The sequence below is a fragment of the Myotis nattereri genome, assembly GCF_964212035.1.
Source record: "Myotis nattereri genome assembly, chromosome: 2".
Taxonomy (NCBI): domain Eukaryota; kingdom Metazoa; phylum Chordata; class Mammalia; order Chiroptera; family Vespertilionidae; genus Myotis; species Myotis nattereri.
Genome location: NC_138076.1, coordinates 9,362,484 through 9,387,514, shown reverse-complemented (window position 1 = coordinate 9,387,514; position 25,031 = coordinate 9,362,484). Strand labels below are relative to the sequence as shown.

Genomic DNA, 25,031 nt, shown 5'->3' with positions numbered 1-25,031 from the left:
TACCAATGCCTGCACTTACATAAACAGTAAAACCCCAGAGATACTAAAGCCAAAAGTGTGTACAATTCATGGCAATGGGCATTCATTTTGTTGAAGTACTTCTGCTGGTCCTATGGTGAGCATTCTCTGTTTTGGCTTTGAAAAAAAGCAATTCTTAAAAGCAATGAAAACAGGTTAAATAAACTAATTGCTATAAATAAGCTTTCTACCATATAAAGTATATTCTACTTCAATCCAAAGATCTACATTTTAAAACTCTACCATGAAACTGGTTATGCTTTATGTTATGGGCTGAATGGTATTCCCCCAAATTCATCTGCTGAATTCTTAACCCTCAGTACCTCACAATGTGACTGCATTTGGGGGTAGGGCCCTTAAAGAGGTGAGTAAAATAAAATGAGGTCCTATGGATGGGCCCTAATCCAAACTGACTGTTGTTTTTATAAAAAGAAGAGATCAAGCCCTGGCTGGGTGGCTCGGTTGGTTGGTATGTCATCCCATTCAGCATAAGGTTGTGAGTTCAATTCCATCAGGGCATATACCTAGGTTGTGGGTTAGATTCCTGCTAGGGCACATATGGGAGGCAACCAATCAATGTTTCTCTAACAATATTTCCATCTCTCTCTAAAAATCAATAAAAACATATCCTTGAGTGGGGATTAATTAGAAACACACACAGAGAGAGAGAGAGAGAGAAAGGAATAAACTATGTGAAGACACAGGGAGAAGACATCTATCTATAAGCCAAGGAGAGAGGCCTCAGAAGAAACCAGCCCTGCAGACACCTTGTTCTGGGACTTCTGGTCTCCAGAATTGTGAGAAAATAAAATTCTGTCATTTCAGGCACCCAGTCTGTGGTGCTCTGTTACAGCAGCCCTAGAAAACTGATATACTTTATGACAGTTTAGTAAAGTGGGGGAAAAATAAAACAACTAGTTTTTTTTTTTTTAACAGACTTGTATCTGAGACACTAAATCTCAAAGATACTATTGTGAGAAACCCCCTGCCATGTGCGCCTGAAAGGTCAAACCAATTCTGATGGATACAAACCTATACAGTTTCTGGGTCCAGCAGAGAAGGGCACATATGCGTATGGATGGCGTCCCATCGAATTCTCGGGAAAGAACCGCTCTGGCTTGAACTCCTCAGGGTCTGGGAAGTACTTCGGGTCTCTATGCAGTGCGTAGGGAATGATGATTATTTGAGAGCCTTTCACGATGTTGTACCCCCCTGTCATGAGGCAGTCGATATGTCATGAGAACAGAGCAAGACAGACACAGAAAAGTCCACTCTCCCCACTACTTTCATGGAAGAATTCTCACCAACATCACAATCTTCATTAAGTTCACGGGCAATTATAGGCACAGAAGGAAATATACGAAGGGTCTCCTTAATAACACACTCCAGATATTTAAGTTTCTTCAGGTCTTCTAAGGTAACAGGGCGATCAGAATTCCCTGATCAAAGTAAATACATGGAATAAAATAAATGAAAGAACGATTTGGGCTTGGTGGATAAGACATCAAAAAAGAATATATTATAACATCAATACACTGAATGTTAAATACCAACAGCAAAAGTAAAATTCTTAATAGTATAGATAATCAAAATAAAATGAGACAATAATACTAAGTAAAAAAAACCAGATGCAAAAGGTCATGTTGTATCATTAAATTTGGAGGAAGTACTCAGAGTAGATAAATCCATAGAGACAGAGTGTAATGAGGTGCTGCCAGGGGCTGGAGGAAGAGAAAATAGGAAGTGGCTGATTAATGGTGCAGGGTTTCCTTTTGGCTGCTGACATGGGTTGTAATTAGACAGAGGTGACAGTTGTATAACTTGTGAATGCATAAAGCTATAAATTTAAAACATTTAATTTTGAATTATCAGAGCCTCTTTCAGAATTGTATCTTCTCCTGGGTCAGGTTCCTGGACTCTCCCCATAGCCTGGCCCCCAAATGTTCTCCATTTCCTCCTCAGAAAAAAATCCAAATGGCTTCTTGGACTTGCCAAGGGGAGAAAAATCACAGCACAAACATATTGAGATAGCAAAAAAAATATGATACAGACCACCTCAATGAACAAGCCAGTGGGAAGATTCTGAAGGTTGACATATAACAAATTCTACCAACCATTGTTTTTCAGAAGAGGTAGGAATGATGGCCCAAACCCCACATTTTTGAGCACAACATTTGCACAACCATCTCTATCCTGCACTGCTCAGGAGATGGATGGAAAGGCACTGTGTTATTTAACCAGAGTTGAAGTGACAGAATTGAAAAGTAATAAATCAGGTCACAGAACAGATTTTCATTGCGATGAAAACTCTTCCTTGGAAAATAGTTGCACCCAAAGAATTTCATCTGAGTGCAAGCCGTGATGCATTTTCAAAGTCCACGAAATATCTGGAAATGATTTGGTGTAATGTTCAAATCCAATGCAGGATAAAGCCAGCAGGAAGAGGCCGAGAAACAAAAATCTGGCTTATGGCCATTTTGATGCAGGTGCAGGTAAGTTGGGAGAGATGATTGAAGGTTGTATTTGCCAAAATCCAATTCATTGCTACTTGCTTCCTGATATGGAAGATGAAGATGGGGAAGGAGAAGAGAAGAAGATGATGACGGAAGGGGAGAGGGAGAGGATTAAAAGCTACCAACGAAGAAGCTGATGAGGATGAAGGAGAAGATGACTAAGGGACACGGATGGATTCCAACCTTCTTTTTAAAAGTTTCCTCCAGTCACTGGGAGCAAGTTACAGTCTGGGGTTTGTTTTGTTTTGCTTTACGCTTAGGCTCAGTCATTCTGCCCTTGAAGCCTTTTCTCTCCCTTACATCCTGGTTCTCAATTTATATGGGGGAAAATACCTTGAGTAGAATACAGTGGGAAAAGAATCTCTAACGCTTTCTGTTCCAAATTCACTTTTTTTCTTTACCTTTAGAAGTATTTTTCCATTGATTTTTAAAATTTATTTTTGTTCATTTATTAAGGTATTACATTTGTGTCCTTATCTCCCCATGGCACTCCTATGCCCCCACGTATGCACTCACCCCCATGTTGTCTGTGTCCATTGGTTAGGCTTATATGCATGCACACAAGTCCAAATTCACTTTCATCCCTTCCTGATTCAACAAACACTATGTGGAATCAATGCCCCTGTGCTCCGTGGGGAAGAAAAACCTTCTGCTTACGTTGCTCCGCTGGAGGCTGGAGGCTCAGCCCACGCCGTAGTGCACAGAATTCTAACTTTTTTCCTCCTTTCTCTGTACACTGAGCACACAGATTACACTGTGTCTCTGTGAATGTGGACAGTTAGCATTTACTGACATACACCTGTCTACTTTCGCTTGTATGGAACATTTTTTAAAATAAAAATAAATGGGTTTATAGAAGGTCAAAGGGTAGATATGAGATGTTTGGGTTAGTTAAGTGGGCATTTTGACAACAAGGCTTCCCCTTTGGTATGTTTAATTGTGATGTTTAATGGACTCTTTTGCAGTTTAAGATGATACTTTTAAAATAAAATCCTCTCCTAATAATGGCCTGAGGCTTGCAACTCAATAGGAGAGGAGCGGACCTGCAGAATCTTATTTGGAATTGTCATTCTCTATTGTAATTTTGTTCCTGTTTATGTGATTTTTTTGTTTGTTTCACTGGAAAGAAAAGATAATGCTCAATTTTAAACATTAAAAATGTACCAGTTGCTTTCTTATGCTGAAACTAAATGTGAAGTTTACACCAGTAACAAAACAAAACAAAAAGAGGAATGAATGCTTTTATCTCAGTAGCCAAACATCAGTGGCTCAAAAAATGTTTAGAACTAATACTGGGGATAGAAGAGAATTGAGGCACAATTAGCAAAAAGCATGAGAAGCAGCCAAATAAAAATTCTAGTAAAAATGGTGTCACTAATCATGTGAGATCCAAAAGCATTTGTGACACCTGCATTGGGCTACAAATTGTAAAAAACACAAATGTGGGAACACATTCCAAAAGAACCAGGGTTTTTAGAACACCCAATTTGCCCACCAGAGGCAATGTGAGAGAAATTCAACTTGACATAGGAAAAATGAAATGATGACAGAAACAGAGCCCAGAAGTTTAGATCATCTCCATTCTACAAAATAAAGTCTTCCCTCTTGGTATGAAAATCCAGTCCTCACACTATCTGGACATGAAATTACTTTTCCCACTTTACCTCTCAATGGGTTCTAACAAATGTTCTGAATTCCACCTGTCCTTTGATGCTTACTATTATCTTCCAACTTCTCCACTCTGCCATTGTTCAACTGGAGCCTCTCTTTCCAGAATGTCTTCCATCTCCTCCTCATTTCCTTTATTATTCCTTCTCCACTTTTTAAAAAATATATTTTATTGATTTTTTTACAGAGAGGAAGGGTGAGCTATAGAGAGTTAGAAACATTGATGAGAAAGAAACATTTATCAGCTGCCTCCTGCACATCCCCCACTGGGGATGTGCCCGCAACCCAGGTACATGCCCTTGACTGGAATTGAACCCGGGACCCTTTAGTCCACAGGCTGTTGCTCTATTCACTGAGCCATACCGGTCAGGGCTATTCCTCCCTGACTTTGCACTAGGAAAATCTATCAGACACCACTTTGTTCGTTGTCCAACCCAACGTTTACCTTTCTCTTCCCAGCCATGGGAAGCCATATGACATCTGATTAATCTGATTAAAAAAGGATTAAGTTGATGGCACAATGCACAGTTCCTTTCTGGTAGGCTGATCATGACCCACAAATATATCAGGACCTAATCCCTAGAATATTTAAATATTACTTTTTTGGGGAAAAGGTGCTTTTGAAGATTTTATCAAGGATCTTAAAATGGAGAGATGATCGTGGATTCTCCAGTTGGGCCATGAATGCCATCACAAATGTTATGATAAGTGGGAGCAGAGGAAGATTTGACACACACCCATAGAAGAGAAGGCCATGTGAAGATGGAGACAGAGATTGGAATGATGTGGCCATAAGCCAAGGTATGTTGGCAGTCACCAGAAGGAGTGGATTCTCCCCTCAGGCTTCCAAAAAGTGCAGCCCTGCCAACACATTGATTTAACTCAGACACACTGATGTTGGCCCTCTGGTGTCCAGAACTGTAAGAGAATAAATTTAGTCTGGAAATGGAAGAAAGGTGATTAAAATAAAATTAGTATTTGAGCCTAAGAGCAGTCAAAGGAGACTAACATTATCCTTCATCCCCTCCTCCCCTTCTTGCCTTAGAGATAAACATGAGAACCAGAACAACAATTGAGAAAACAACATCTACCATGATAAAAAATGACAGGAGAGAGAAAAGAACAAGCCCAAGATTCTCACAACATCCCTATTGGCATCAACCTAGGACTCCTTACCTACAGGTTACTGGTTGTACAAAAGAAATGTATGTCCCATCAGCTTAACCCACAGCAATCCTATATGGAACAGCTCTCCTAGACCCGCTAACCAGCTTCACCTCTCCTCTCTGCTCTCTGCTAGCCCCTTCCTCCTATTCCCCCAGCACACAGCCATGACTTGATACTTTCTACACAGTGTCTGCTTCACTTGCAGCAGCAAGGTTTTTGAGGACAGTGACATTTATCTATGTAGCCCCAGGATCTCCCCCGGTGCAGTCACATGCCAAGCAATCAGCAAAGGACCATAAACAAATGGATGAGGTCTTGCAAAGGACATTAGGCCTAGAAGGGATCCCATATGGCAGCCTTCCTGCTTATTACAGTGTCTTTAGAACAGGCCCGTCTGCACATTCTTAGTGAGCAAGAATGCCATTTGCTTCAGTGCCTTGGGATCTTCAATGTAAGTAGTGAAGGGGCCATACATACCAAACACTTCATCCAGTTCATTGTCTAATTTTTTCTGGACTTCTGGATAGCAACCCAGTAGGTACAAGGTCCAGTTCATTCCAGCTGCAGTTGTGTCATGGCCCTACAAATGTAAGAGGAAAAAAAAAGCTTAGAAAGCAGAGTTCTATTGAGGAGGTTAGGGATGCTAACTCTATTTTGAATTGTCTCTGGATTTGACAGCTGTGACGTGACCCCAGACAGAACAAGTTAATTTTATACAGTATGTTACCTCCATGGGGAACAAACCAATGAAACAATCCCTTCAAAGGGGATGCCTCTGGGTACAGGGACATTCAATACCACAAAGTCACATACTTGGTGAGAGTGGCTGGGCTGGGCTAACAGGAGGCATTCTGAGGGCACTCCATGCACTGAACTGTTTTTGAGGAAATAGAAGAGTGACTTTCCTGAGCCAAGTTGCCAGATCTGCACTTCTCCACTGTCCCCCATTTGTATGGTTGACTTCACCCAGACTCCAGGGAGCACATGGGTGATTCTGAGCAACAGTTTCCACATCAAGAAGTTGATAAATTGTCCCATTTAAACCTTGCTGAGTTTGAGGCAAAATACCAAACATTTTGCAGAAATGAACGCAATTATTTTTCACAGAAAATCCATGGGGGCCTTTCCGGCGTGGCTCAGTGTTTGAGTATCGACCTATGAAGCAGGAGGTCATGGTTTGATTCCTGATCATGACACATGGGGTTGTGGGCTCAATCCCCAGTAGGGGGCATGCAGGAGGCAGCTAATCAATGATTCTCTCTCATTATTGATGTTTCTGTCTCTCCCTCTCCCTACAATAAAAAGGGATTGATTTCTCTGAAATCAATAAAAATATATATATTTTTAAAATCTCCATGGGATTCTTGATACTGCTATTCACATTTTATAGTTGACAAACTGAGCCCCCAAAAGATGCTACATGACTTTCCCAGGGCCCAACAGCTTCATAGGAGGTGGAGGCAAGAGTAGGACCTTTGGAGTTTCTGATGACAAAGCAGAGTCCACACTCTTCACCTCGGGGAGCGTGGAAGATCCTGGGTGAGGAGAGTCCAGCTCCAATACTGAGGGTTATACCCTGGGCGACCTTCTTCTCTGTCTGTTCATTGTCTTTAGGCATCAGCCCCTTATTTCCTGTCCTCATCTCAGCAGGACATCCACATGCAAAATGGTAAGTTCTTCAGGAAAAAAAAAAATGTATTTGAAAAATAAAAGATACTATTATAACTCTTACTGGTCCATTTACCCTATGCAACACAAGTGACCATTGTAATATTTCATCTCTTGGGCAGAAGTTCTAAAGCACTTGTTTTATCTCTAAGTGGAATTGTTGAGGACTTTTCTGTAATTTTCTGATGTTGGCATTATTGTCTTTTCTCATACTTGCAATTTCCTTACAAAAATGACCCTGAGGTCCAGACAAAAGCTGGCCCATGTCACTCAGTTGTTTAGCAAAGTCATAGAGGACATGCTTTTGCTAAACAATTTTAATAGCTTCTCTTGAATTTGAAAATGAAGTTCCTGTTTTATTTTTTTTCTGTGACCCAAAGGCAGAAAACACAAAGCACAGAGCCAACAAATGCATTGGTGGAACTTCGCAGGGCAAGAATCAGCCAGACCAGGAGCCTAAAAGGCCTGGCACAGACATAGAAGCATGGAACAGATTGTCTGTTCCATATCGGAGGGAAGGAGGGGGTGGGTATGTGAGTGGGTGGGAAGAGATCAACCAAAGAACTTGTATGCATATATGCATAACCCATGGACACAGACAATAGGGTGGTGAAGGCCTGGGGTGGGGGGCAGGAGCAGGCTATAAGGGGTATTGGGGGAAAATGGGGGACATATGTAGTACTTTTAACAATAAATATTTTAAAAATAAATAAAATGAGAGAGGAGAACCAAGATAGGTTAACGCCAGAGTTTGCTGCTTTGAACAACTACTTCAAAAGTGAAACCAAAAAACGGAAGGGACATCACCCAGAACCACAGGAACGCTGGCTGAGTGGAAGTCCTACAACTAGGAGGAAAGAGAAACGCATACGGACACTCAGAGGAGGCGCAGTGCTGAAGTCAAATTCTGAGGTGCGGAGTGCACGGAGCGGGCTGGAGGCGGAGGGCGCGGTTGGCGTTTTCAATCTTTCAATCGGGAGGGAGTCGCAGACTCTGAGCTCCAGATTACAGGCAAGTCTTTAGGGACCCAGACTCAAACAGGAGAAGCGGGACTGTCTGGCTTCGGTCAGAGCAAGTGCAGCTTTCTCTCCGAGGATTGCAGCCATTGCTGGGACTCAGAGAGGCAGAGCCCCTGGGGACAGGACTGAGAGCTGCCATAACTGCTCTCTCCAGCCCACCCTGTTGATCCTGTGCAACCTGCCCCGCCCAAGCCCTGCACAGAGGCATTTGCCGGATAGCCTCAGGCAAAGGCTAGATTAGCACCTCTCTAGAGGACAGAAGTTCTCTCACTGCAGAAACAGCTGATTCTCATAGCCACTTGGCCTGGAGGTCAAACCCTCCCTGGTATTAACTACAAGACTGCACACAAAGACCACTAGGGGGTGCACCAAGGAAGCATAACAAAATGCGGAGACAAAGAAACAGGACAGAATTGTCAATGGAAGATATAGAGTTCAGAACCACACTTTTAAGGTCTCTCAAGAACTGTTTAGAAGCCGCCGATAAACTTAATGAGATCTACAAGAAAACTAATGAGACCCTCGATGTTATATTGGGGAACCAACTAGAAATTAAGCATACACGGACTGAAATAACGAATATTATACAGACTCCCAACAGCAGACCAGAGGAGCGCAAGAATCAAGTCAATGATTTGAAATGCGAGGAAGCAAAAAACACCCAACCGGAAAAGCAAAATGAAAAAAGAATCCAAAAATGCGAGGATAGTGTAAGGAGCCTCTGGGACAGCTTCAAGCGTACCAACATCAGAATTATAGGGGTTCCAGAAGATGAGAGAGAGCAAGATATTGAAAACCTATTTGAAGAAATAATGACAGAAAACTTCCCCCACCTGGTGAAAGAAATGGACTTACAGGTCCAAGAAGCGCGGAGAACCCCAAACAAAAGGAATCCAAAGAGGACCACACCAAGACACATCATCATTAAAATGACAAGAGCAAAAGATAAAGAGAGAATCTTAAAAACAGCAAGAGAAAGAAACTCGGTTACCTACAAGGGAATACCCATACGACTGTCAGCTGATTTCTCAACAGAAACTTTGAAGGCCAGAAGGGAGTGGCAAGAAATATTCGAAGTGATGAATACCAAGAACCTACAACCAAGATTACTTTATCCAGCAAAGCTATCATTCAGAATTGAAGGTCAGATAAAGAGCTTCACAGATAAGGAAAAGCTAAAGGAGTTCATCACCACCAAACCAGGATTATACGAAATGCTGAAAGGTATCCTTTAAGAAGAGGAAGAGGAAGAAAAAGGTAAAGATACAAATTATGAACAACAAATATGCATCTATCAACATGTGAATCTAAGAATCAAGTGAATAAATAATCTGATGAACAGAATGAACTGTTGATTATAATAGAATCAGGGACATAGAAAGGGAATGGACTGACTATTCTTGGGGGGGAAAGGGGTGTGGGAGATGCGGGAAGAGACTGGACAAAAATTGTGCACCTATTGATGAGGACAGTGGGTGGGGAATGAGGGCGGAGGGTGGGGGGGGGAACTGGGAGGAGGGGAATTATGGGGGGGGGGAAAGAGGAACAAATGTAATAATCTGAACAATAAAGATTTAATTAAAAAATAAAAATAAATAAATAAATAAATAAAAATAAAAATAAAAATAAATAAAATGAAATTTAAAATTATAAAAATAAAATAGAAGGCCTGTCAGCAACAGCCTGCATCCTCTTACAGAGGAGGTCAGAATATTGTAGTTGTACATGCTATGCCTACTGTTTCATGGGAAGAAGGAAAAAATTAGAACTTCAAAAATGTTAGAGATGCAAGAAAGAGATCCTTAGTTTGTTTATTGTGTGTGTGGAAGTGAGAGGTTACTGGTGGGTGATGGATGTGTATGTGCAGGTGTGAGTGTGTGTGTAAGGGCATGTGTGAGTGTGTGTATGCATGTGTGGGTGCAGGGGCCACTTCAACATCAAACACCAGCCAATATCTGTTGCACAAGAATGTGCCAGGGACGATGGTTGGTGCACATAGAAAACTATGCACCTAGTCCTCAGAGCTGTTCTGTGCGGCCGTGTTATTACAGCGAGGACACAGAAGTCCCGAAAGGGAGAGGAGGTGCCCGAGGTCACACTTCTAGTACAGGTCAGAGCTGGGATTTGGCCCCACAGCCCACTCTTTAGTGAACTAGTTGTCCATTTTCTGCATAATGTCTCTTTTCTATAAAGTGATCTGCTTAAAATAGAAGTTTAAAACCGCTGATATAGCTCATCTTTCCACTTTCCACACAGGGGGACTGTGTCAGAGATCTGTAATGACTGGGTCTGTCTCGTTTGGCCAGTCAGCACAGACCTGGGAGAAGTCAGGTCTGTAAACCCTTCACACCGCTTGCTTCCTGCTACAGGGCGCAGAACTTCCTCCCTGGGGAGGGACTCAACCCAGGCGGCTGCAGGCAGAGCAAACAAAATGCATGCAGTCTGCCATTGAAAACTGATGGTTTTCCCTCTCTTCTATTTCCAGGATATTCCACATGCTGCCTTTTAAAACCATTTCTTAATCTTTACTTGGTAAGCCACATGTTAGGAGGTTTTTCTCTTTATAATACTTAATGTAGTCACTAGTAAAATTATCTTTGCAAAAAATTCATCTTTTTACCCAGCCTGTGTGGCTCAGTGGTTGAGTGTTGACCTATAAATCAGGAGGTCACGGTTCAATTCCTCATCAGGGCACATGCAGGAGGCAGCCAATCAATGATTTTTTCTCATCATTGATGTTTCTATCTCTCTCTCCTTATCCCTTTCTCTATCTGCCTAAAAAACAATCAATGATACTATGTATTTTTAAATTTGTCTCTTTTTTTAATGTAAAGACCAGAAATTTCCTTAGAATCACAAACTGGTTAAATTCTCTACTAGAAGGAGCTGGGAAGATGGTGGCTGGCAGAATGGAGGTGAGGGAGAGAGTGTGATTGAGTGAGGAATTGACAGGGGAGTGTGTGGACACATGTAGTGTGTGTGTGCATGAGTGAGGGACAGTTAAATCCGGCAGGAGTATCAGAATCTGGCAGACCAGGCTCTCCTGGTGAGTCACTGCTGGGTGTGCACATATCCAAATAAGGTCACACAGCCCTGGCAGTAGAAACTCCGACTTCCCCCTTCTCGGCTGCCTGCCCACAGACACAGTGATCATGTGGTTTCAGCACACAGGTCCCCTGAGTCTGCCCCCAAGCAGGTGGCTCCAGGGTGCCTCTCTGAGCCACCTCAAGGCATGACCTTGGCTGCCAGCATCCAGTCTCCATGGTAATGCTGCTCCAGTACATGGGCCCCCTGAGCCACTGCCCTAGCTGACAGCTCCGGGGTGCCTCTGTAAGCTACCACTGGGCACACATATCCAACCAAGGGCACACAGCTCCCAGAGCAGAAACTGGGAATTCTCTCTCCCCCAGTTGGTGACACACCATGATCTTGCAGCTCCAGCTTGTGGGCCCCACGAGCACACAGCCCCAGCAGATGGCTCCTGGGCCCCTCTGTGAGCTGCCATTGGGTGTGTGCACAGCTCCCTCAACAGGATCCATGACATCTCCCTCCTGGCTGCCTACCTCTAGACACCTTGGTGAGTTACTGAGGACCTGCTTCCCCAGACAAGGTCACATTGTTTCAGCCATAGACTCCGAGAATCCTACAACCTGAGCTGCTGGATCCTGAACACCCTCATCATTCAGAGAGGGAAATCACTTTGGCCAGAGTCCCACTGCCTCAACCACAGGCTACGGTACAGCTGCCCCCAACATCCCAGGCTCCAGGACCCTCATAATGAGTTACAGAGTGACACTACCCCAGCAAGAGTCACACAACACCAGCCCAAGTCAAAGTACCTGAACCTCAGGCCCCAAGACCCCAAACTCCCTAGCCCATGCACTCTGGGAACTCATAGTGAGCACATACCAGTGAGACCTCAGGCAACCCTTTCCACAAGAGCTGGAACCATGATCACATCCACAACAGGTTGCACAATGAAACTGGGGGTGAGTCACATTGCCAATCCATGATGGGACTTCATCCAAGCTTAATAAACTAACATTCAAGACCCAACTACATCAAGAGAACTCAAATAGCTCAAGTAGTAGGCTCCACTAGATCACCAAGCTCAGGAGAACTGAGAGACTGCACCACTGGGTCCCAAAAATCATCAGCTACATAGCACCACCCCCAAAACAACCTGGATAGCAAAGCAGTTGGATCTAAGACATGGAAACAATTAAAACATTACGGCAAGGAGAAAACTAAGATGGCGGCATAGATAAACACCGGGAAATAGTCGCCTCACACAACAATTGAAAAATATCCCAAAGGACGGAGCAAACATCGTCCAGAACAACAGGAAGGCTGGCTGAGTGTAATTTCTACAACTAGAAGAAAAGAAAAGCACGCTGAGAGCCAGAGGAGCTGCGGAGGCTGAGTGCAGAGGTACGGCGGTGGCTTGCGCGCGCGGAAAGGGGGTGGCACCTGAGGACGCGGCTGTCTTTCTGAATCACAAGTTCCCGACTGCTCTGAACTCCGGTTCCGGGAAGTCTCTGGGGACCCAGGACTCATACGGGGAGAGGCTGGTCTGTCAGGCGACAGCGGGCGAACTTGAGGGCGGATTTCCCTCAGAGGTGCTTGCAGCCGTTACCGGGACACTGAGACTCGCTACTCCGGGCGCGGAGAATCAGCCATAGCTTCTTTCTCCGCCCTTTTGACTCCCTGAGACCCCGCCCCACCCAGGCTGCAGCAGAGGCTTTTGCATGTGAATGTACCTAACTACAGCCCAGCCAGGCAGACCCGGAACTTCCAAGAGAAGGCCCAAGGCCCCGCAGCGGCTTGCATTGCTTCACAGCTGAGCCTCTTCGTGGCTCCGGCTGTGTGGCCTCAGGCAGGGGCTGAATTAGCACCTCCTTAGATCCAGGAGCCACTGTACCCAGTGGTCAGAGGGGGACCATTCTCCCACTTCAGACACAGCTGCTTCCCACAGCCAATTGGCCTGGAGGTCAATTCCTCCCAGTGATCCTACAACAACCAAGGCACCAAGAGTGCACCAAGAGTGTCCACCCCAGGTAACTGGGGAGGCTGAGCCACTGGGCCCTACAGGACACCTGGCGCGCAGGGCCACTCTATCAACACAGGGAAGCAGCCAAAATGCGGAGACAAAGAAACAGTCGCAAATGTCAGAAACGGAGGAGGGCAGACGACTGGATATAGAGTTCAAGGCCACGTTTATAAGGTTTGTCAAGAATTTTATGGAAACCGCCGATAAATTTAATGAATCCCTCAAGGAGTATAGTGAGACCCTGGAGGACATGAAAAAGGACCAACTAGAAATTAAGCATACACTGACTGAAATAAAGAATAATTTACAGAGATCCAACAGCAGACAAGAGGATCCCAAGAATCAAGTCAAAGATTTGAAATACAAAGAAAGAAGAAATACCCAACCGAAAAAGAAAAAAGAAAAGAGATTCCAAAAATATGAAGATAGTGTAAGGAACCTCTGGGACAACTTCAAGCGTACCAACATCAGAATTATAGGGGTACCAGAAGGAGAGAGAGGGCAAGATATTGAAAACCTTTTTGAAGAAATAATGACAGAAAACTTCCCCCACCTGGTGAAAGAAATGGACTTACAAGTCCAGGAAGCGCAGAGAACCCCAAACAAAAGGAATCCAAAGAGGACCACACCAAGACACATCATAATTAAAATGCCAAGAGCAAAAGATAAAGAGAGAATCTTAAAAGCAGCAAGAGAAAGACAGTCAGTTACCTACAAGGGAGTACCCATCCGACTGTCAGCTGATTTCTCAACAGAAACCATGCAGGCCAGAAGAGAGTGGCAAGAAATATTCAAAGAGATGAATAGCAAGAACCTGCAACCAAGATTACTTTATCCAGCAAAGCTATCATTCAGAATGGAAGGTCAGATAAAGAGCTTCACGGATAAGAAAAAGCTAAAGGAGTTCATCACCACCAAACCAGCATTATATGAAATGCTGAAAGGTATTCTTTAAGAAGAGGAAGAAGAAAAAGGAACTCTTACCATTTGCCACAGCATCGATGGAACTGGAGAGCGGATAAATACCACAAGATCTCACTTATTTGTGGAGTATAATGAACAACATAAACTGATGAACAAGGACTGATCCAGAGACGGAGAAGCTTTGATTGAACTGTCGGGCCTTGGAGGGAAGGTAGGGGAGGGTGGGGGCAAGGGGGAAAGATCAACCAAAGGACTTATATGCAAGCATATAGGCCTAACCAATGGACACGGACAACGGGGGGGTGAGGGGATGAGCGGGGGGGGGGGGTAGGGGTAGAGGGTACACATATGTAATATCTTAATCAATAAAAAATATTAAAAAAAAAAAAAAGAAATGCCAGAAATGGAGAAAAAAAAAACAAACATTACGGCAAAAAATGGGGAGTCATAAAAACAATCCCCAAAGCAAAGAAATAAAGGAATCACCAGAAAGGGAATTAAATGAAAAGGAGGCAAGTAACTTATCAGAGAAAGAATTCAGAGTAATGGTTATAAGGATGCTCAAACATCTGGATGATAAATACACACAATTCAATGAGAATTATAAGAAGCTGACTAAGAATGTCACCAACATGAAAAGGAATCAAGAGGAAATGAAGAATGACCTAGCTGCAATAAAGAACACAAAGGAAGGCTTCAACAGCAGACTTGAAGAGGCTGAGTACAACATCAGCAAATTAGAAGACAAGGTAGGAAAAAGCACACAAACACAGCAGCAACCGAAAAAAACCCAGAAGAAACCTTAAAAAGCAAGAGGTGAGCCTAAGGAAGCTTTGGGACAACAAGAAAGGAAACAACATCTGCATAATAGGGGTGTGAGAAGGAGAGGAGGTGGAGAAAGGAATAGAAAACCAGTTTGAAGAAATAATGACAGAAAACTTCCCTGATGTTGGGAAGAAAAAAAACCCTTACAGGTCTACAGCTTTTTCTGAAGAAGAAAGTTGATCTGGTATTTATAGGGTCTTAAACTTTGTATTTTCTAACTACAATATAATGACTCTTCATCAGTTATAACAAGCTACTTCAAAATGTGATTAGACTTTTAAAAAATGCTAAAAACTTTTTAAAAGAATTCCTATTGATTATTTTTAAGTTAAAAATAAATTGAGAACAGATCATCATACCAAGGATCCCAAAATATTTTAAAAGATGGCTACAAATAATCCTTGCTATTTCATGTTATTTCTAATTTTACGATTAAATGCTTAAACATGTCTAAGTATTAGTGCTGGCTATTTCTTCATCCTTAGCTGTTTTAACTCCCAATATTAATTTTAAAAAAATCGGGTTTTTTTGTTATATAACAGGAACTGTAATTTGTTTAATGATGATACCTGAGACTAACATGACAACGCAACATACCTCAAACATAAAAGTGTCCACTTCTTCTCGAATAGCCTCAAGGCTGAGCTTGTTCCCTTCATCATCCATCACATTTAAAAGCAGGTCGAGAAAAGCCTGGCGTTTTCTGTTGGAGAGGGTCGTACCTTTGTCATCACTTTTACATTCTTTATCTCTCTTTATTTCATTGGCCCGTTCATTGATGACCTGTATGATTTAAATGATCACATGCTTTTGTGTGGAATTTGATATGGCCTAATAATCCATTTTCCTGTGAAAATATACTAGCTTCTTCAACTGATTTTTCCTAAGCCTTTCCTGTTCTGTCTGACTCAACAGGAACTTAGGTTTTTTGAAAGCATAGTAAAGCTTTCTATGAGCATTTTTAGGGCATTATTTGATAAGATTTTTAAAAACAAATACAATGTCAGACAAATACATCATTTCTAAGGACTATTTTTGCAGCCTTTCCAACATGGGAATAGAGTAGTAGTCTCCTGAATAGGGCCCAGCAAGTTGAAAGAACTCATGAGAAAAAGTAGGGGTGGTGGAGAGAACCCAATCTATAGAATAAAAACCCAATGGTCTTAAAGCCATAACCACAAAGACCGGTTACCAGGAGGTGCCTTGATGCTGTGTCCCATGGCACCAGCGGGACTTGACGCTGGGTCCCAGGGCATACTGGTTCTGGCTCTCGCGCAATCTCCCATGCTGGGCCCCTAGTCATTATATAATAGATTAATTATAGATCATTCTAATTACATGTTGTATTGGAGAAAAGAATCACCCTGTATGCTTGCCACTCCTTCTGCTAGAATATTCTTGCCTCAGAAGCCAGCATGACTAGCTTCCTCCCTAGTTTTAGATCTCTGTTGCCCATTGTCACACTGACAGGGTCACTGCTACCCTAGTCCCTAGCACTCACTCTCTTCCTAAGCCTGCTTTACCTTTTTTCCATTTCACTTACCACCTGGCATTGTATTTGTTATTTAGTTACTTTCGCCTTCAACTTTAATGTAGCAGAAAATTTGGCTTTATTCATTGATATTTTTCTAACCTTTAGAACACTGCTTGACATTTTAAAAATGTTCATCAGGTATGTTTTGAATGAATAAAAGAATGAAAGCCCCTGAGCTTAATTTGGTTACACATTTCAACTTTCTCCTCCTTTCAGGCAATTGTCCAAACCTGCTTCTGCTTTGAATGAGCAGACCCCAAGTTCAGTAAAGACAAGCACCATGTCCTCTCTTTGATTCTTGGTGGAACCCCTAGTGCCTTGCACTCAGTCTACAATTTTTGATATTATCATCCAATTTTTAATTCATTAATTATTGATACTGATATTAATGCATGAAATTTGAAGACAAGTGTAATTATACCCATAAAATGCAAACTGTTCACCATTCACCTCTTGCCAGGCAATTATGCTATACTCCACTGAGGGCAGCTCACTCCAACATTTCATTAATCTAACACAGTGGTTCCCAAACTTATTTGGCCAACCACTGCCTTTCCAGAAAAAATATTAGTCAGAGCCCCCTAGAAATTAATTTTTTTAAATTTTAATAGCAATTAAACAGAAAGATATATGTATTAATGTTTCTACCTTTTTCGTAAAATATAGTAAAGAAAGGTGTAAATTAGAAACATTGAAGTTTGAAATTATGCAACTATTTATTGAACTCAGAATAGAAAGGTAATACAAAAAAAGTTAAAACAAATGCACCTGTGGCCATCACCGCCCCCCTGGATCGCTGCAGCGCCCACCAGGGGGCGGTAGCGCCCACTTTGGGAATCACTGATCTAACATCTGGGGACTCTAACAACTTGATCTGTTGGTGGAGGCGGTACCTCATGGTCAGTAAGCAAGGCCATCATGTTTTAAAATAAAATTTACAGCAAAGGATAAATATAATTACTTGACCACTTTTATCTGTACATTTAAATTATAATGCACGTTTTCAATTAAAGTTTGCCTTTAATATACATAAGTTTAACACAAAGACAGACTATATCCACAACATTACTATTTCCTTGTCATAAAAAATTAAATAGTAATATCTAGTTAATTTTTATCTTTTCCAGTTGAAGATACTGCTATAAATGTCCTTTGTCTTTGAAAACCATTGCCTAATCCAAACATTTTTCAGAATATTCTTATAACACAGAAACCTGTATCTTTATTCCCTTAGCATAGTACCCATTTTGTTAATAAACTACCATTTCTCATATCACATTTTGTAATTATTTATTTATAGACAACCTCCCCAGTAGACTAACCTCCCCCAGTAGGGAACATTAATGACTGGGCATGTTAACAAACACAGGAGTCATGCACTTATAAAAGTTCTAGAAAGTGATAGTGGTAGGGGCTGCACAACATTGTTAATGCCCCTAATGCTACTGAATGGCACACTTAAAATGGTTATTATGATAAACTTTATGTTATGTATGTTTGTCCACAATAAAAAAATGAGGACTTACGTTGGTGGTAAAATTATGTAAGATCTTTAGGTTCCTTCTGTGGTCCCATCCTTCTTTAAACAAAAGGTACAAAACGTCATGCCAGAACCAAATCTTCTTGATTCTTCGATGTATCAAATCACTCATCCTATAAACAGGATGCAAATGTATCAGCTGATATATCAAAATGTGCATTCCTTGAGTACCTATTTGGTGCCTGGTCTCAATGAGGGGAATATGTGGCAACGATAATTCGTCTTAGTGGCTACTAAGAGCTCTATGCTTTATACTCAAAAATGAAGGCATGGTTTATTACACATCCAAGGAAGCTTAAAAATTAAATGGGTCCTTTAGAAAATGAAGAATGCATTGCCAAACATCCTTACTAGATGGCCATCTGATCTCTCCTTCTGTTTCTCCAGGAAGAGTTCCGGACCTCCCTGAGCTGCTGTAGCTCTTATACCACAGGGTGGGATGAAATCTGCCTGTTTAATGTCCACGCATTTGCTTGATTACTCCTCTGGCTGTCCTCCTCTCCAGTAAAGTGCCCCCTGTCACATCATTGTCCCGAGTCCCTCCCTCAACATTTCCAGTGGTGTAGTAGAGAGACCTAGACATGATATCCTCCTTTGAGAGCAGCTTACAGGCCAATTCTGCAGAGTGGCCTTTCCTGGTCACTCAATCTGTGGGCCCTATTGCTGTTTTCTTCTCGAATATCAACTTTACTTTTTCTTTCTAAGCAATTATTATAGTTTACTAGGGGCCCGGTGCATGAAATTCGTGCACTGGGTGTATGTGTGGGGGGGAGTGTCCCTCAGCCCAGCCTGACCCCTCTCACATACTGGGAGCCCTCAGGCGTTGACCCCCATCACCCTCCAATCGCAGGATCGACCCCTTGAACAGGCCTGACGCCTCCGCCAGAGGTGTCAGGCTTGGACAGGGGACCCCCATCTCCCCCCGATCACTGGCTCTGGCCCCCGCCCAGGCCTGAGGCCTCTGGCCCAGGAATCATGCCTGGGCAGGGGACTCCCATCTCCCTCTGATCGCTTGCTCCACGCCCCGCCCAAGCCTGACGCCTCTGACCCAGGCTTCAGGCCTGGGCAAGGGGACCATCATATCCCCCCAATCCCCGGCTCCGCCCCCCACCCAGGCCTGATGCCTCTGGCCCAGGCATCAGGCCTGGGCAGGGGACCCCCAGCCCCCCGCCCAGGCCTGATGCCTCGTCCAGAGGAGTTGACCCTCATCACCCTCCGATCACCAATCACCGGATCAGCCCCTTGACCAGGCCTGAGGCCTCCGACAGAGGTGTCAGGCCTGGACAGGGGACCCCCAGCTCCCCGCAGTTGCAGGCTCCGCCCCTGCCCAGGCCTAACGCCTCTGGCCTAGGCATCCGGCCCGGGCAGCGGGGACCCGCAGCTGCAGCGGCCCCGTGATCGTGGGCTTCGCTTTAGGCCCAGGCAAGGGACCCCTAGCTCCTGGGACTGCCAGCCTCGACCGTGCCCAGCTCCCATCGCTGGCTCCACCCCTACTTCCTGCTATCACTGGCCAGGGCAGAAAAGGCACCTGATTCTCTGATCATGGCTGGGGGGCAGGGAAAAGGCAGCCGCCTTTTCCCTGCCCCCCAGCTCTTAGCTCCCCCCTGGGTTTCCGATCACTGTCAGTGGCAGGGGGCTTCTTCCTGCTTTCCCTTTCGCCTCCCTGCATTGTGCCTACATATGCAAATTAGCCGCCATCTTGTTGGCAGTTAACTGCCAATCTTAGTTGGCAGTTAACTGCCAATCTTAGTTGGCAGTTAATTTGCATATAGCCCTGATTAGCCAATTAAAAGGGTAGCGCCGTATGCCAATTACCATTTTTCTCTTTTATTAGTGTAGATAAGTTTATACTTATTTGTTTCAATGCTTGTATCCCTGTTATTCTGTACCGTGGACCACTATAAAATTAGTCAGTATCTTGTGTAAGGAATGGCGGATTATATTCTATATAATAAAAGCCTTACATGTTGAGTGTCTCATCGTGCAGTCGGCCATTCAACCAATAAAAGTTTAATATGCTAATGATATGCTACGGCCGCTCAACCACTTGCTATGACATGCACTGACCAACAGGGTCAGATACTCCAACCGGTACGTTAGCTTGCTGCTGGGGTCGGTCCAAATGGGACTGAGCAAGATGGGCCAGACATGCCCAGGAGCCCTCCTGGGATCCCTTCCTGGCTGGCCAACATCCTGCATCTCTCCCTAGCCTCAACCATGCAGCAGTGGTGTCCATTATCCTGGCCTGTGCTATCTTGCAATCTGGAGAAGGGAACCACACCCCCCCCCCAGGTGCATGAATTTCATGCACTGGGCCTCTAGTAATTTAATATGTGTTAAAATTAAATGGGCAGTGGACTTAAAGACAGAATTCTTCAAATCAAACCCTGGCCCTGCCTTTAATACGGGAATAATCTCAAGCAATTTTTCAAATAAATATGACCATTTCAATTAAAAAATAATACATACTTAGTGCAAAAAATATGGGAAGAAATAATTAACAACTCAAACAAGAAAGAGAAGCACATAACAGAAAAAAATAATCATAGCTAACATTCTGTAATGATATCTACAAGTTTTTTTTAATGAAAAATTTTTTATACCTAGTGGTTATCATGCTAAAAATATTGTCTTTATCTTTATCTTATTAATAATCATTATAATGTAATTTCTCAACATATCATGAAATAATCATTTAAAATTATACCAGAGCCTGGCTGTGCCATAATTTTTACAATAAATCCTCTACTGTTAAAATACATTCATATATAATTAGGTTTATTTTCAGTGCAATATTTCATTTTGAAACAATGAAAAAGGTACAAGACAAACCAAAAACTACTAGCAGTATTTTTTAAAGCTTAAATCTGTAACAATTTTAAAAATAATTAGAAGGGCTCCATTTACCTATAAACTGCACGGACATACTCAGAATCATCATTAGTCTGAGCATCAAGATTCTTGCCCATAGCTGTTTCTGCAAAATATGGGTGAGAAGCAATCATTCAATTCATGCACATGCCTTGTGTTTATTCTCCAGTGGCAAACACTTCAAAAAAGAGATAAATTCTTATATATTTTAGAATTGTTCCTGTCCCCTTTCACTCTTGCACCTTTTGTTCCTCCTACTCCCTATTCCTGCTCCTTCTTCCCTCTGACCTTCCTGGCAGGTTGGCTCTGCTCCAAGCCCTAGCAGTGGGTACTGCTTCTCAGGAGCCTAATATAGCAGAAGGACCGCCCCAAAGAAGCCAATATCCTTTATAACCCCTTCATTTGCCTTCCCAGTGAAATGTTATTTTCTGTTTGGACCATTGTATGTTTACACCATAGTTCTAGAAACAAATCCATGAGACTTACCACAGATTATATCTAAGGCACAAAGAGTGATGTAAAAAAAGCAGTTAAATTTTTCTCCGTCAACATGTTTTTCAAGCTTATTAACCAATATGTTGGCTTGTTCATTCATGACATCTAAGAAGTCTTCCAGAATGGTAAAATGGAAAGTGGGTGTTAACATTTTTCTCCTGGAGCGCCATTTGTTTCCAGTACTAGAAATACAAGACATGGTTACAAAGAAGAGAAAAACAACATCCAAAGCAAATAAAGCTTAGTCAAGACAACAAATTCTTCTTAATCTACAGATTCCCAAATGCTTTGGTCAGAATGTCAAGGGGAGATTTATATACAGTTACAGAATGGGCATATTTTAGATATCCTTCTATATTACCAATATTTCAAAAAGCTCTCATCAAAATTGAAAATTTTAGTAATTGTTCTAGATTTCTAAGTTCTGAATTTCCAAAAATTAGAAATTACCCCCCTTTATCCAACCTTAACCCACTGAAGATCAAGAAGCTCCATGAGTCTACTTGGATCTCTACCCTCTTCAAAGTCTCCAAAGACCCCACCGAAGTCCTGCTTTCTCTTTCTCAGTTGATGGGGTCCTGTTGCTGGATGGCAGCTCAAGGACTGAGGTTACTGTGCTCCAGTTACTTCTCTGAAAATGACTGCCTTTTTCATTGAATTTTCAAGATTTCCCTGCTCAAAACTTCCCTGTGCCATACTCCATTTCTACATTGGGACTTTCTAACTCTCCTTGGAATACTGGTGATCATCATTATTGAATACCATGGCTGGAGATTACTCTACACCCTGGGTTCCTGTCTCTCAGAGGCGCATTACCACCCAACCTTTCAGCTTCTCCCTACAACCCGACAGCACATTCTTGCTACAGGAAAATTACCTCGTGTAAATGCCTGACATAAGTTACGCACAAGACAGCTTTACAATTTACACTGACTTACCTTGTAAGAAGTCCTAGGCCAAGCCACGGTTCTAGAAATGTGTACAGATAAGACTTGTCAATTTGCTTTGAGCTACTTAAAATTACCTTAGAAAGAGAGAAAAGAAAAATGAGAGCTAGAGATATGAAAGCAACCTTTATTATAAGAATACTGGGCTAGACACAACTACTTTCTAAAGTAACATTTCATAACAATTACTTCTTTTTGGTTCATTTTCATTACTATGACTCAAAGAAATGCAATTAGAGTTTGGAGCGTAAAACTGTCTCTCACTCTGAGACACTAGCTAGAGTTGACTGAAAGGAAAATGTCCAAGATAATTCCCTGACTCCGGCCATGAATTAGGAGCCAAGTGGAGTTGTTTATTCTGAGGGTAGGAGTGTGGAAAGAGAGGTGGGTGAAGCAATGGATGAGCACATTTAGGAAGAAGGAAATCACAAGTTCATTATCAGGTATGTTGATTTGGAGGCATTCAAGTTGCATAGTCTGAAAGCAGGTATGAAGCTCAGGATTATGGCTTATACTAGGTACACATTTGAATGTCTCCAGGATATAAGTAGCATCGGGAACCATGGGTATAATTAGGTGCCTGGAGCCAATGTAAAGCAGAAGGGATGAGCATATGCACAAATGCCTCTCAGGATCTTGCTGCAGTTCCCTACTTTGGACAGATCTCTATCCACATGTACTAAGCCCACTTACACTAGGCCAGCAATGGCTGACATCCCACATGTGGCCTCTCGCTATCTCCTCTGGACCAGTAGATTGGGCAGTGTGGTGCCAGAGACACTTGAAGAGTTTTACCACAATGAGTAAGAAAGATGTATCCAAACCCAACAACCCTAGGAAATACTGCTGTTAATTTTTCTTCATGAAGAGAAGGTCTGTTTATTCCATTTTTACTTCCTGACCCAAATCCTTTGTTATCAAAACATAAGATAATACCCCCAATGTCATGATAATAAGTAAAAGAAAGGTAAAAAATTTTTAGGACTAGTTTCAATAGCGTGAATTAACAACATCTTCTCCATCAATATCAGATTAGTGTTCTCTTTTTAAAAATTAACTTGAAATAATAAAAGTACAATGGTTACTCTGAGCATCTTAAGGTAAACAAAAAATATTTTATTAGTCTTTTACTTTTGTAATCTTAAAACGGTGCCTGGCAGATGATATGAGCTCACCACGTAAAATAATCAATTTATAGTTCTGTTCAACTGAATACTTACCAAAAAGGGAGGACAATTATATTACCTGATACCAAATGTGTATAGACATGTAGAAGCTGCTACTCTTCTCAGAACTCAGACTATATCTGGAAAGCATTAAATGGCACCTTCACAGCCTTAGAAATTTAATGGAATCCTCATTGTAATGAATTCAATTAAATATAAGGACATATATTTGCTGCTTATTCTAATGAGATTCTCACACCATCAAATATACAGTGAAGCATTGATCATAGTCCCCATCGACTCACCTCTATAGATTCGGCCTTGTACATGGCTATTACTGGTACTGTGCCAAGCCAGATTTTTAGCATTGGCACATGTCTGTTGTTTTCGGTGTAGTAAATCACCTGCTGGAAAAAGTCTAGGAGAAAATATTTAATTTTAAATAAGTTCTTTACTGTGTCTTTTTTGGGTTTTTACTCTTTTTACTTTCGGCAACTAACTCAGTGTATCCCAGATCTTTCATGTCTTGAAGCTAACCCACACAGTTGTCCTTACTAAATATTTAATGAATGAATTATGAGGTTAATTTAATTATGAATGATAGATATTAACAACATGGTTAACTGAGAAATGCCAAGCACTGTGGATGTTTGTGGTGACCTTATGACATGCTTTCCCCAAGGACACCGAGGTTGTTCAGTTTCTCCTGACCTGCACAGGCTACTCTTCTGTAGAAAGGAATACCTGTCCCAACTCCACAGCCCTGGTAGATAGATGCTTCCCTTTCACCCTCTCTAAAACAGTATTGCAGTTCCTCAACAAATTGAGATTAGAGCTAAGATATGATCCAGCAATTCCTCTTCTGGATATTTATCTGAAGAACATGAAAACACTAATTCAAAAAGATATATGCACACCAATGTTAACTGCAGCATTACTTACAATAGCCAGGATATGGAAACAACCTTAGGTGTCCACCAATGGATGAATGGATAAAGAAGATGTGAAAATATTGCATTGGCCTGTTCAGGACATATGCCCGGGTTGCAGGCCCAACACCCAGTGTGGGCCATGCAGAAGGCAGCCAATCAATGATTCTCTCTCATCACTGATATTTCTCTCTCTCTCCCCCTCCCTTGCACTCTGAAATCAATAAAGAATATAATTTTTAAAAAGATAAAACAGAGAAACCAAGATGGCGGCATAGGAAAACACCTGAAATAGCTGCCTCACACAACCACTTCAAAATACAACTAAAAGACAAAACGAACATCATCCAGAACCACAGGAAGGCTTGCTGAGTGGAAATTTTACAACTAGAAGGAAAGAGAGCACACTGAGACTCAGAGGAGGTGCAGAAGTAAAGTGCAGAGGTACAAAGGCGCACGTGGAAAGGGCTGGCAACTGAGGACACGGTTGTCTTTTTCAATCGGGAGGGAGTCTCAAGCTCAAGACTGCTCTGAACTTCAGTTCTGGCGAGTCTCTGGGGACCCAGACTCATACGGGGAGAAACTGGACTGTCTGGCATCGGTGTGAACTCGAGGGCTGCTTTCTCTCAGAGGTGCTTACAGCGATTACCGGGACACTGAGACTCGGAGCCTCTTAGGGTAGGACTGAGGATCAGCC

The 25,031-nt window shown here is 42.4% G+C and overlaps 1 protein-coding gene across 1 annotated transcript in view; it reads right to left on the bottom strand.

The window, feature by feature from the left end:
• LOC308514074 (cytochrome P450 4V2-like) overlaps window positions 1-25,031 on the bottom strand; it is a gene marked incomplete at its 3' end in the record, with an annotated part of 32,080 nt that overhangs the window by 510 nt on the left and 6,539 nt on the right. The window contains exons 2-10 of the mRNA XM_081084118.1: window positions 23,711-23,823; window positions 22,231-22,316; window positions 21,284-21,474; window positions 20,834-20,903; window positions 17,913-18,039; window positions 15,450-15,635; window positions 5,844-5,946; window positions 1,323-1,457; window positions 1,051-1,230 (exon numbers count right to left, since the gene is read on the bottom strand). Of these exons, the coding sequence (XP_080940244.1) occupies window positions 1,051-1,230; window positions 1,323-1,457; window positions 5,844-5,946; window positions 15,450-15,635; window positions 17,913-18,039; window positions 20,834-20,903; window positions 21,284-21,474; window positions 22,231-22,316; window positions 23,711-23,823 (1,191 nt within the window). The remainder of the gene's footprint in view (window positions 1-1,050; window positions 1,231-1,322; window positions 1,458-5,843; window positions 5,947-15,449; window positions 15,636-17,912; window positions 18,040-20,833; window positions 20,904-21,283; window positions 21,475-22,230; window positions 22,317-23,710; window positions 23,824-25,031) is intronic.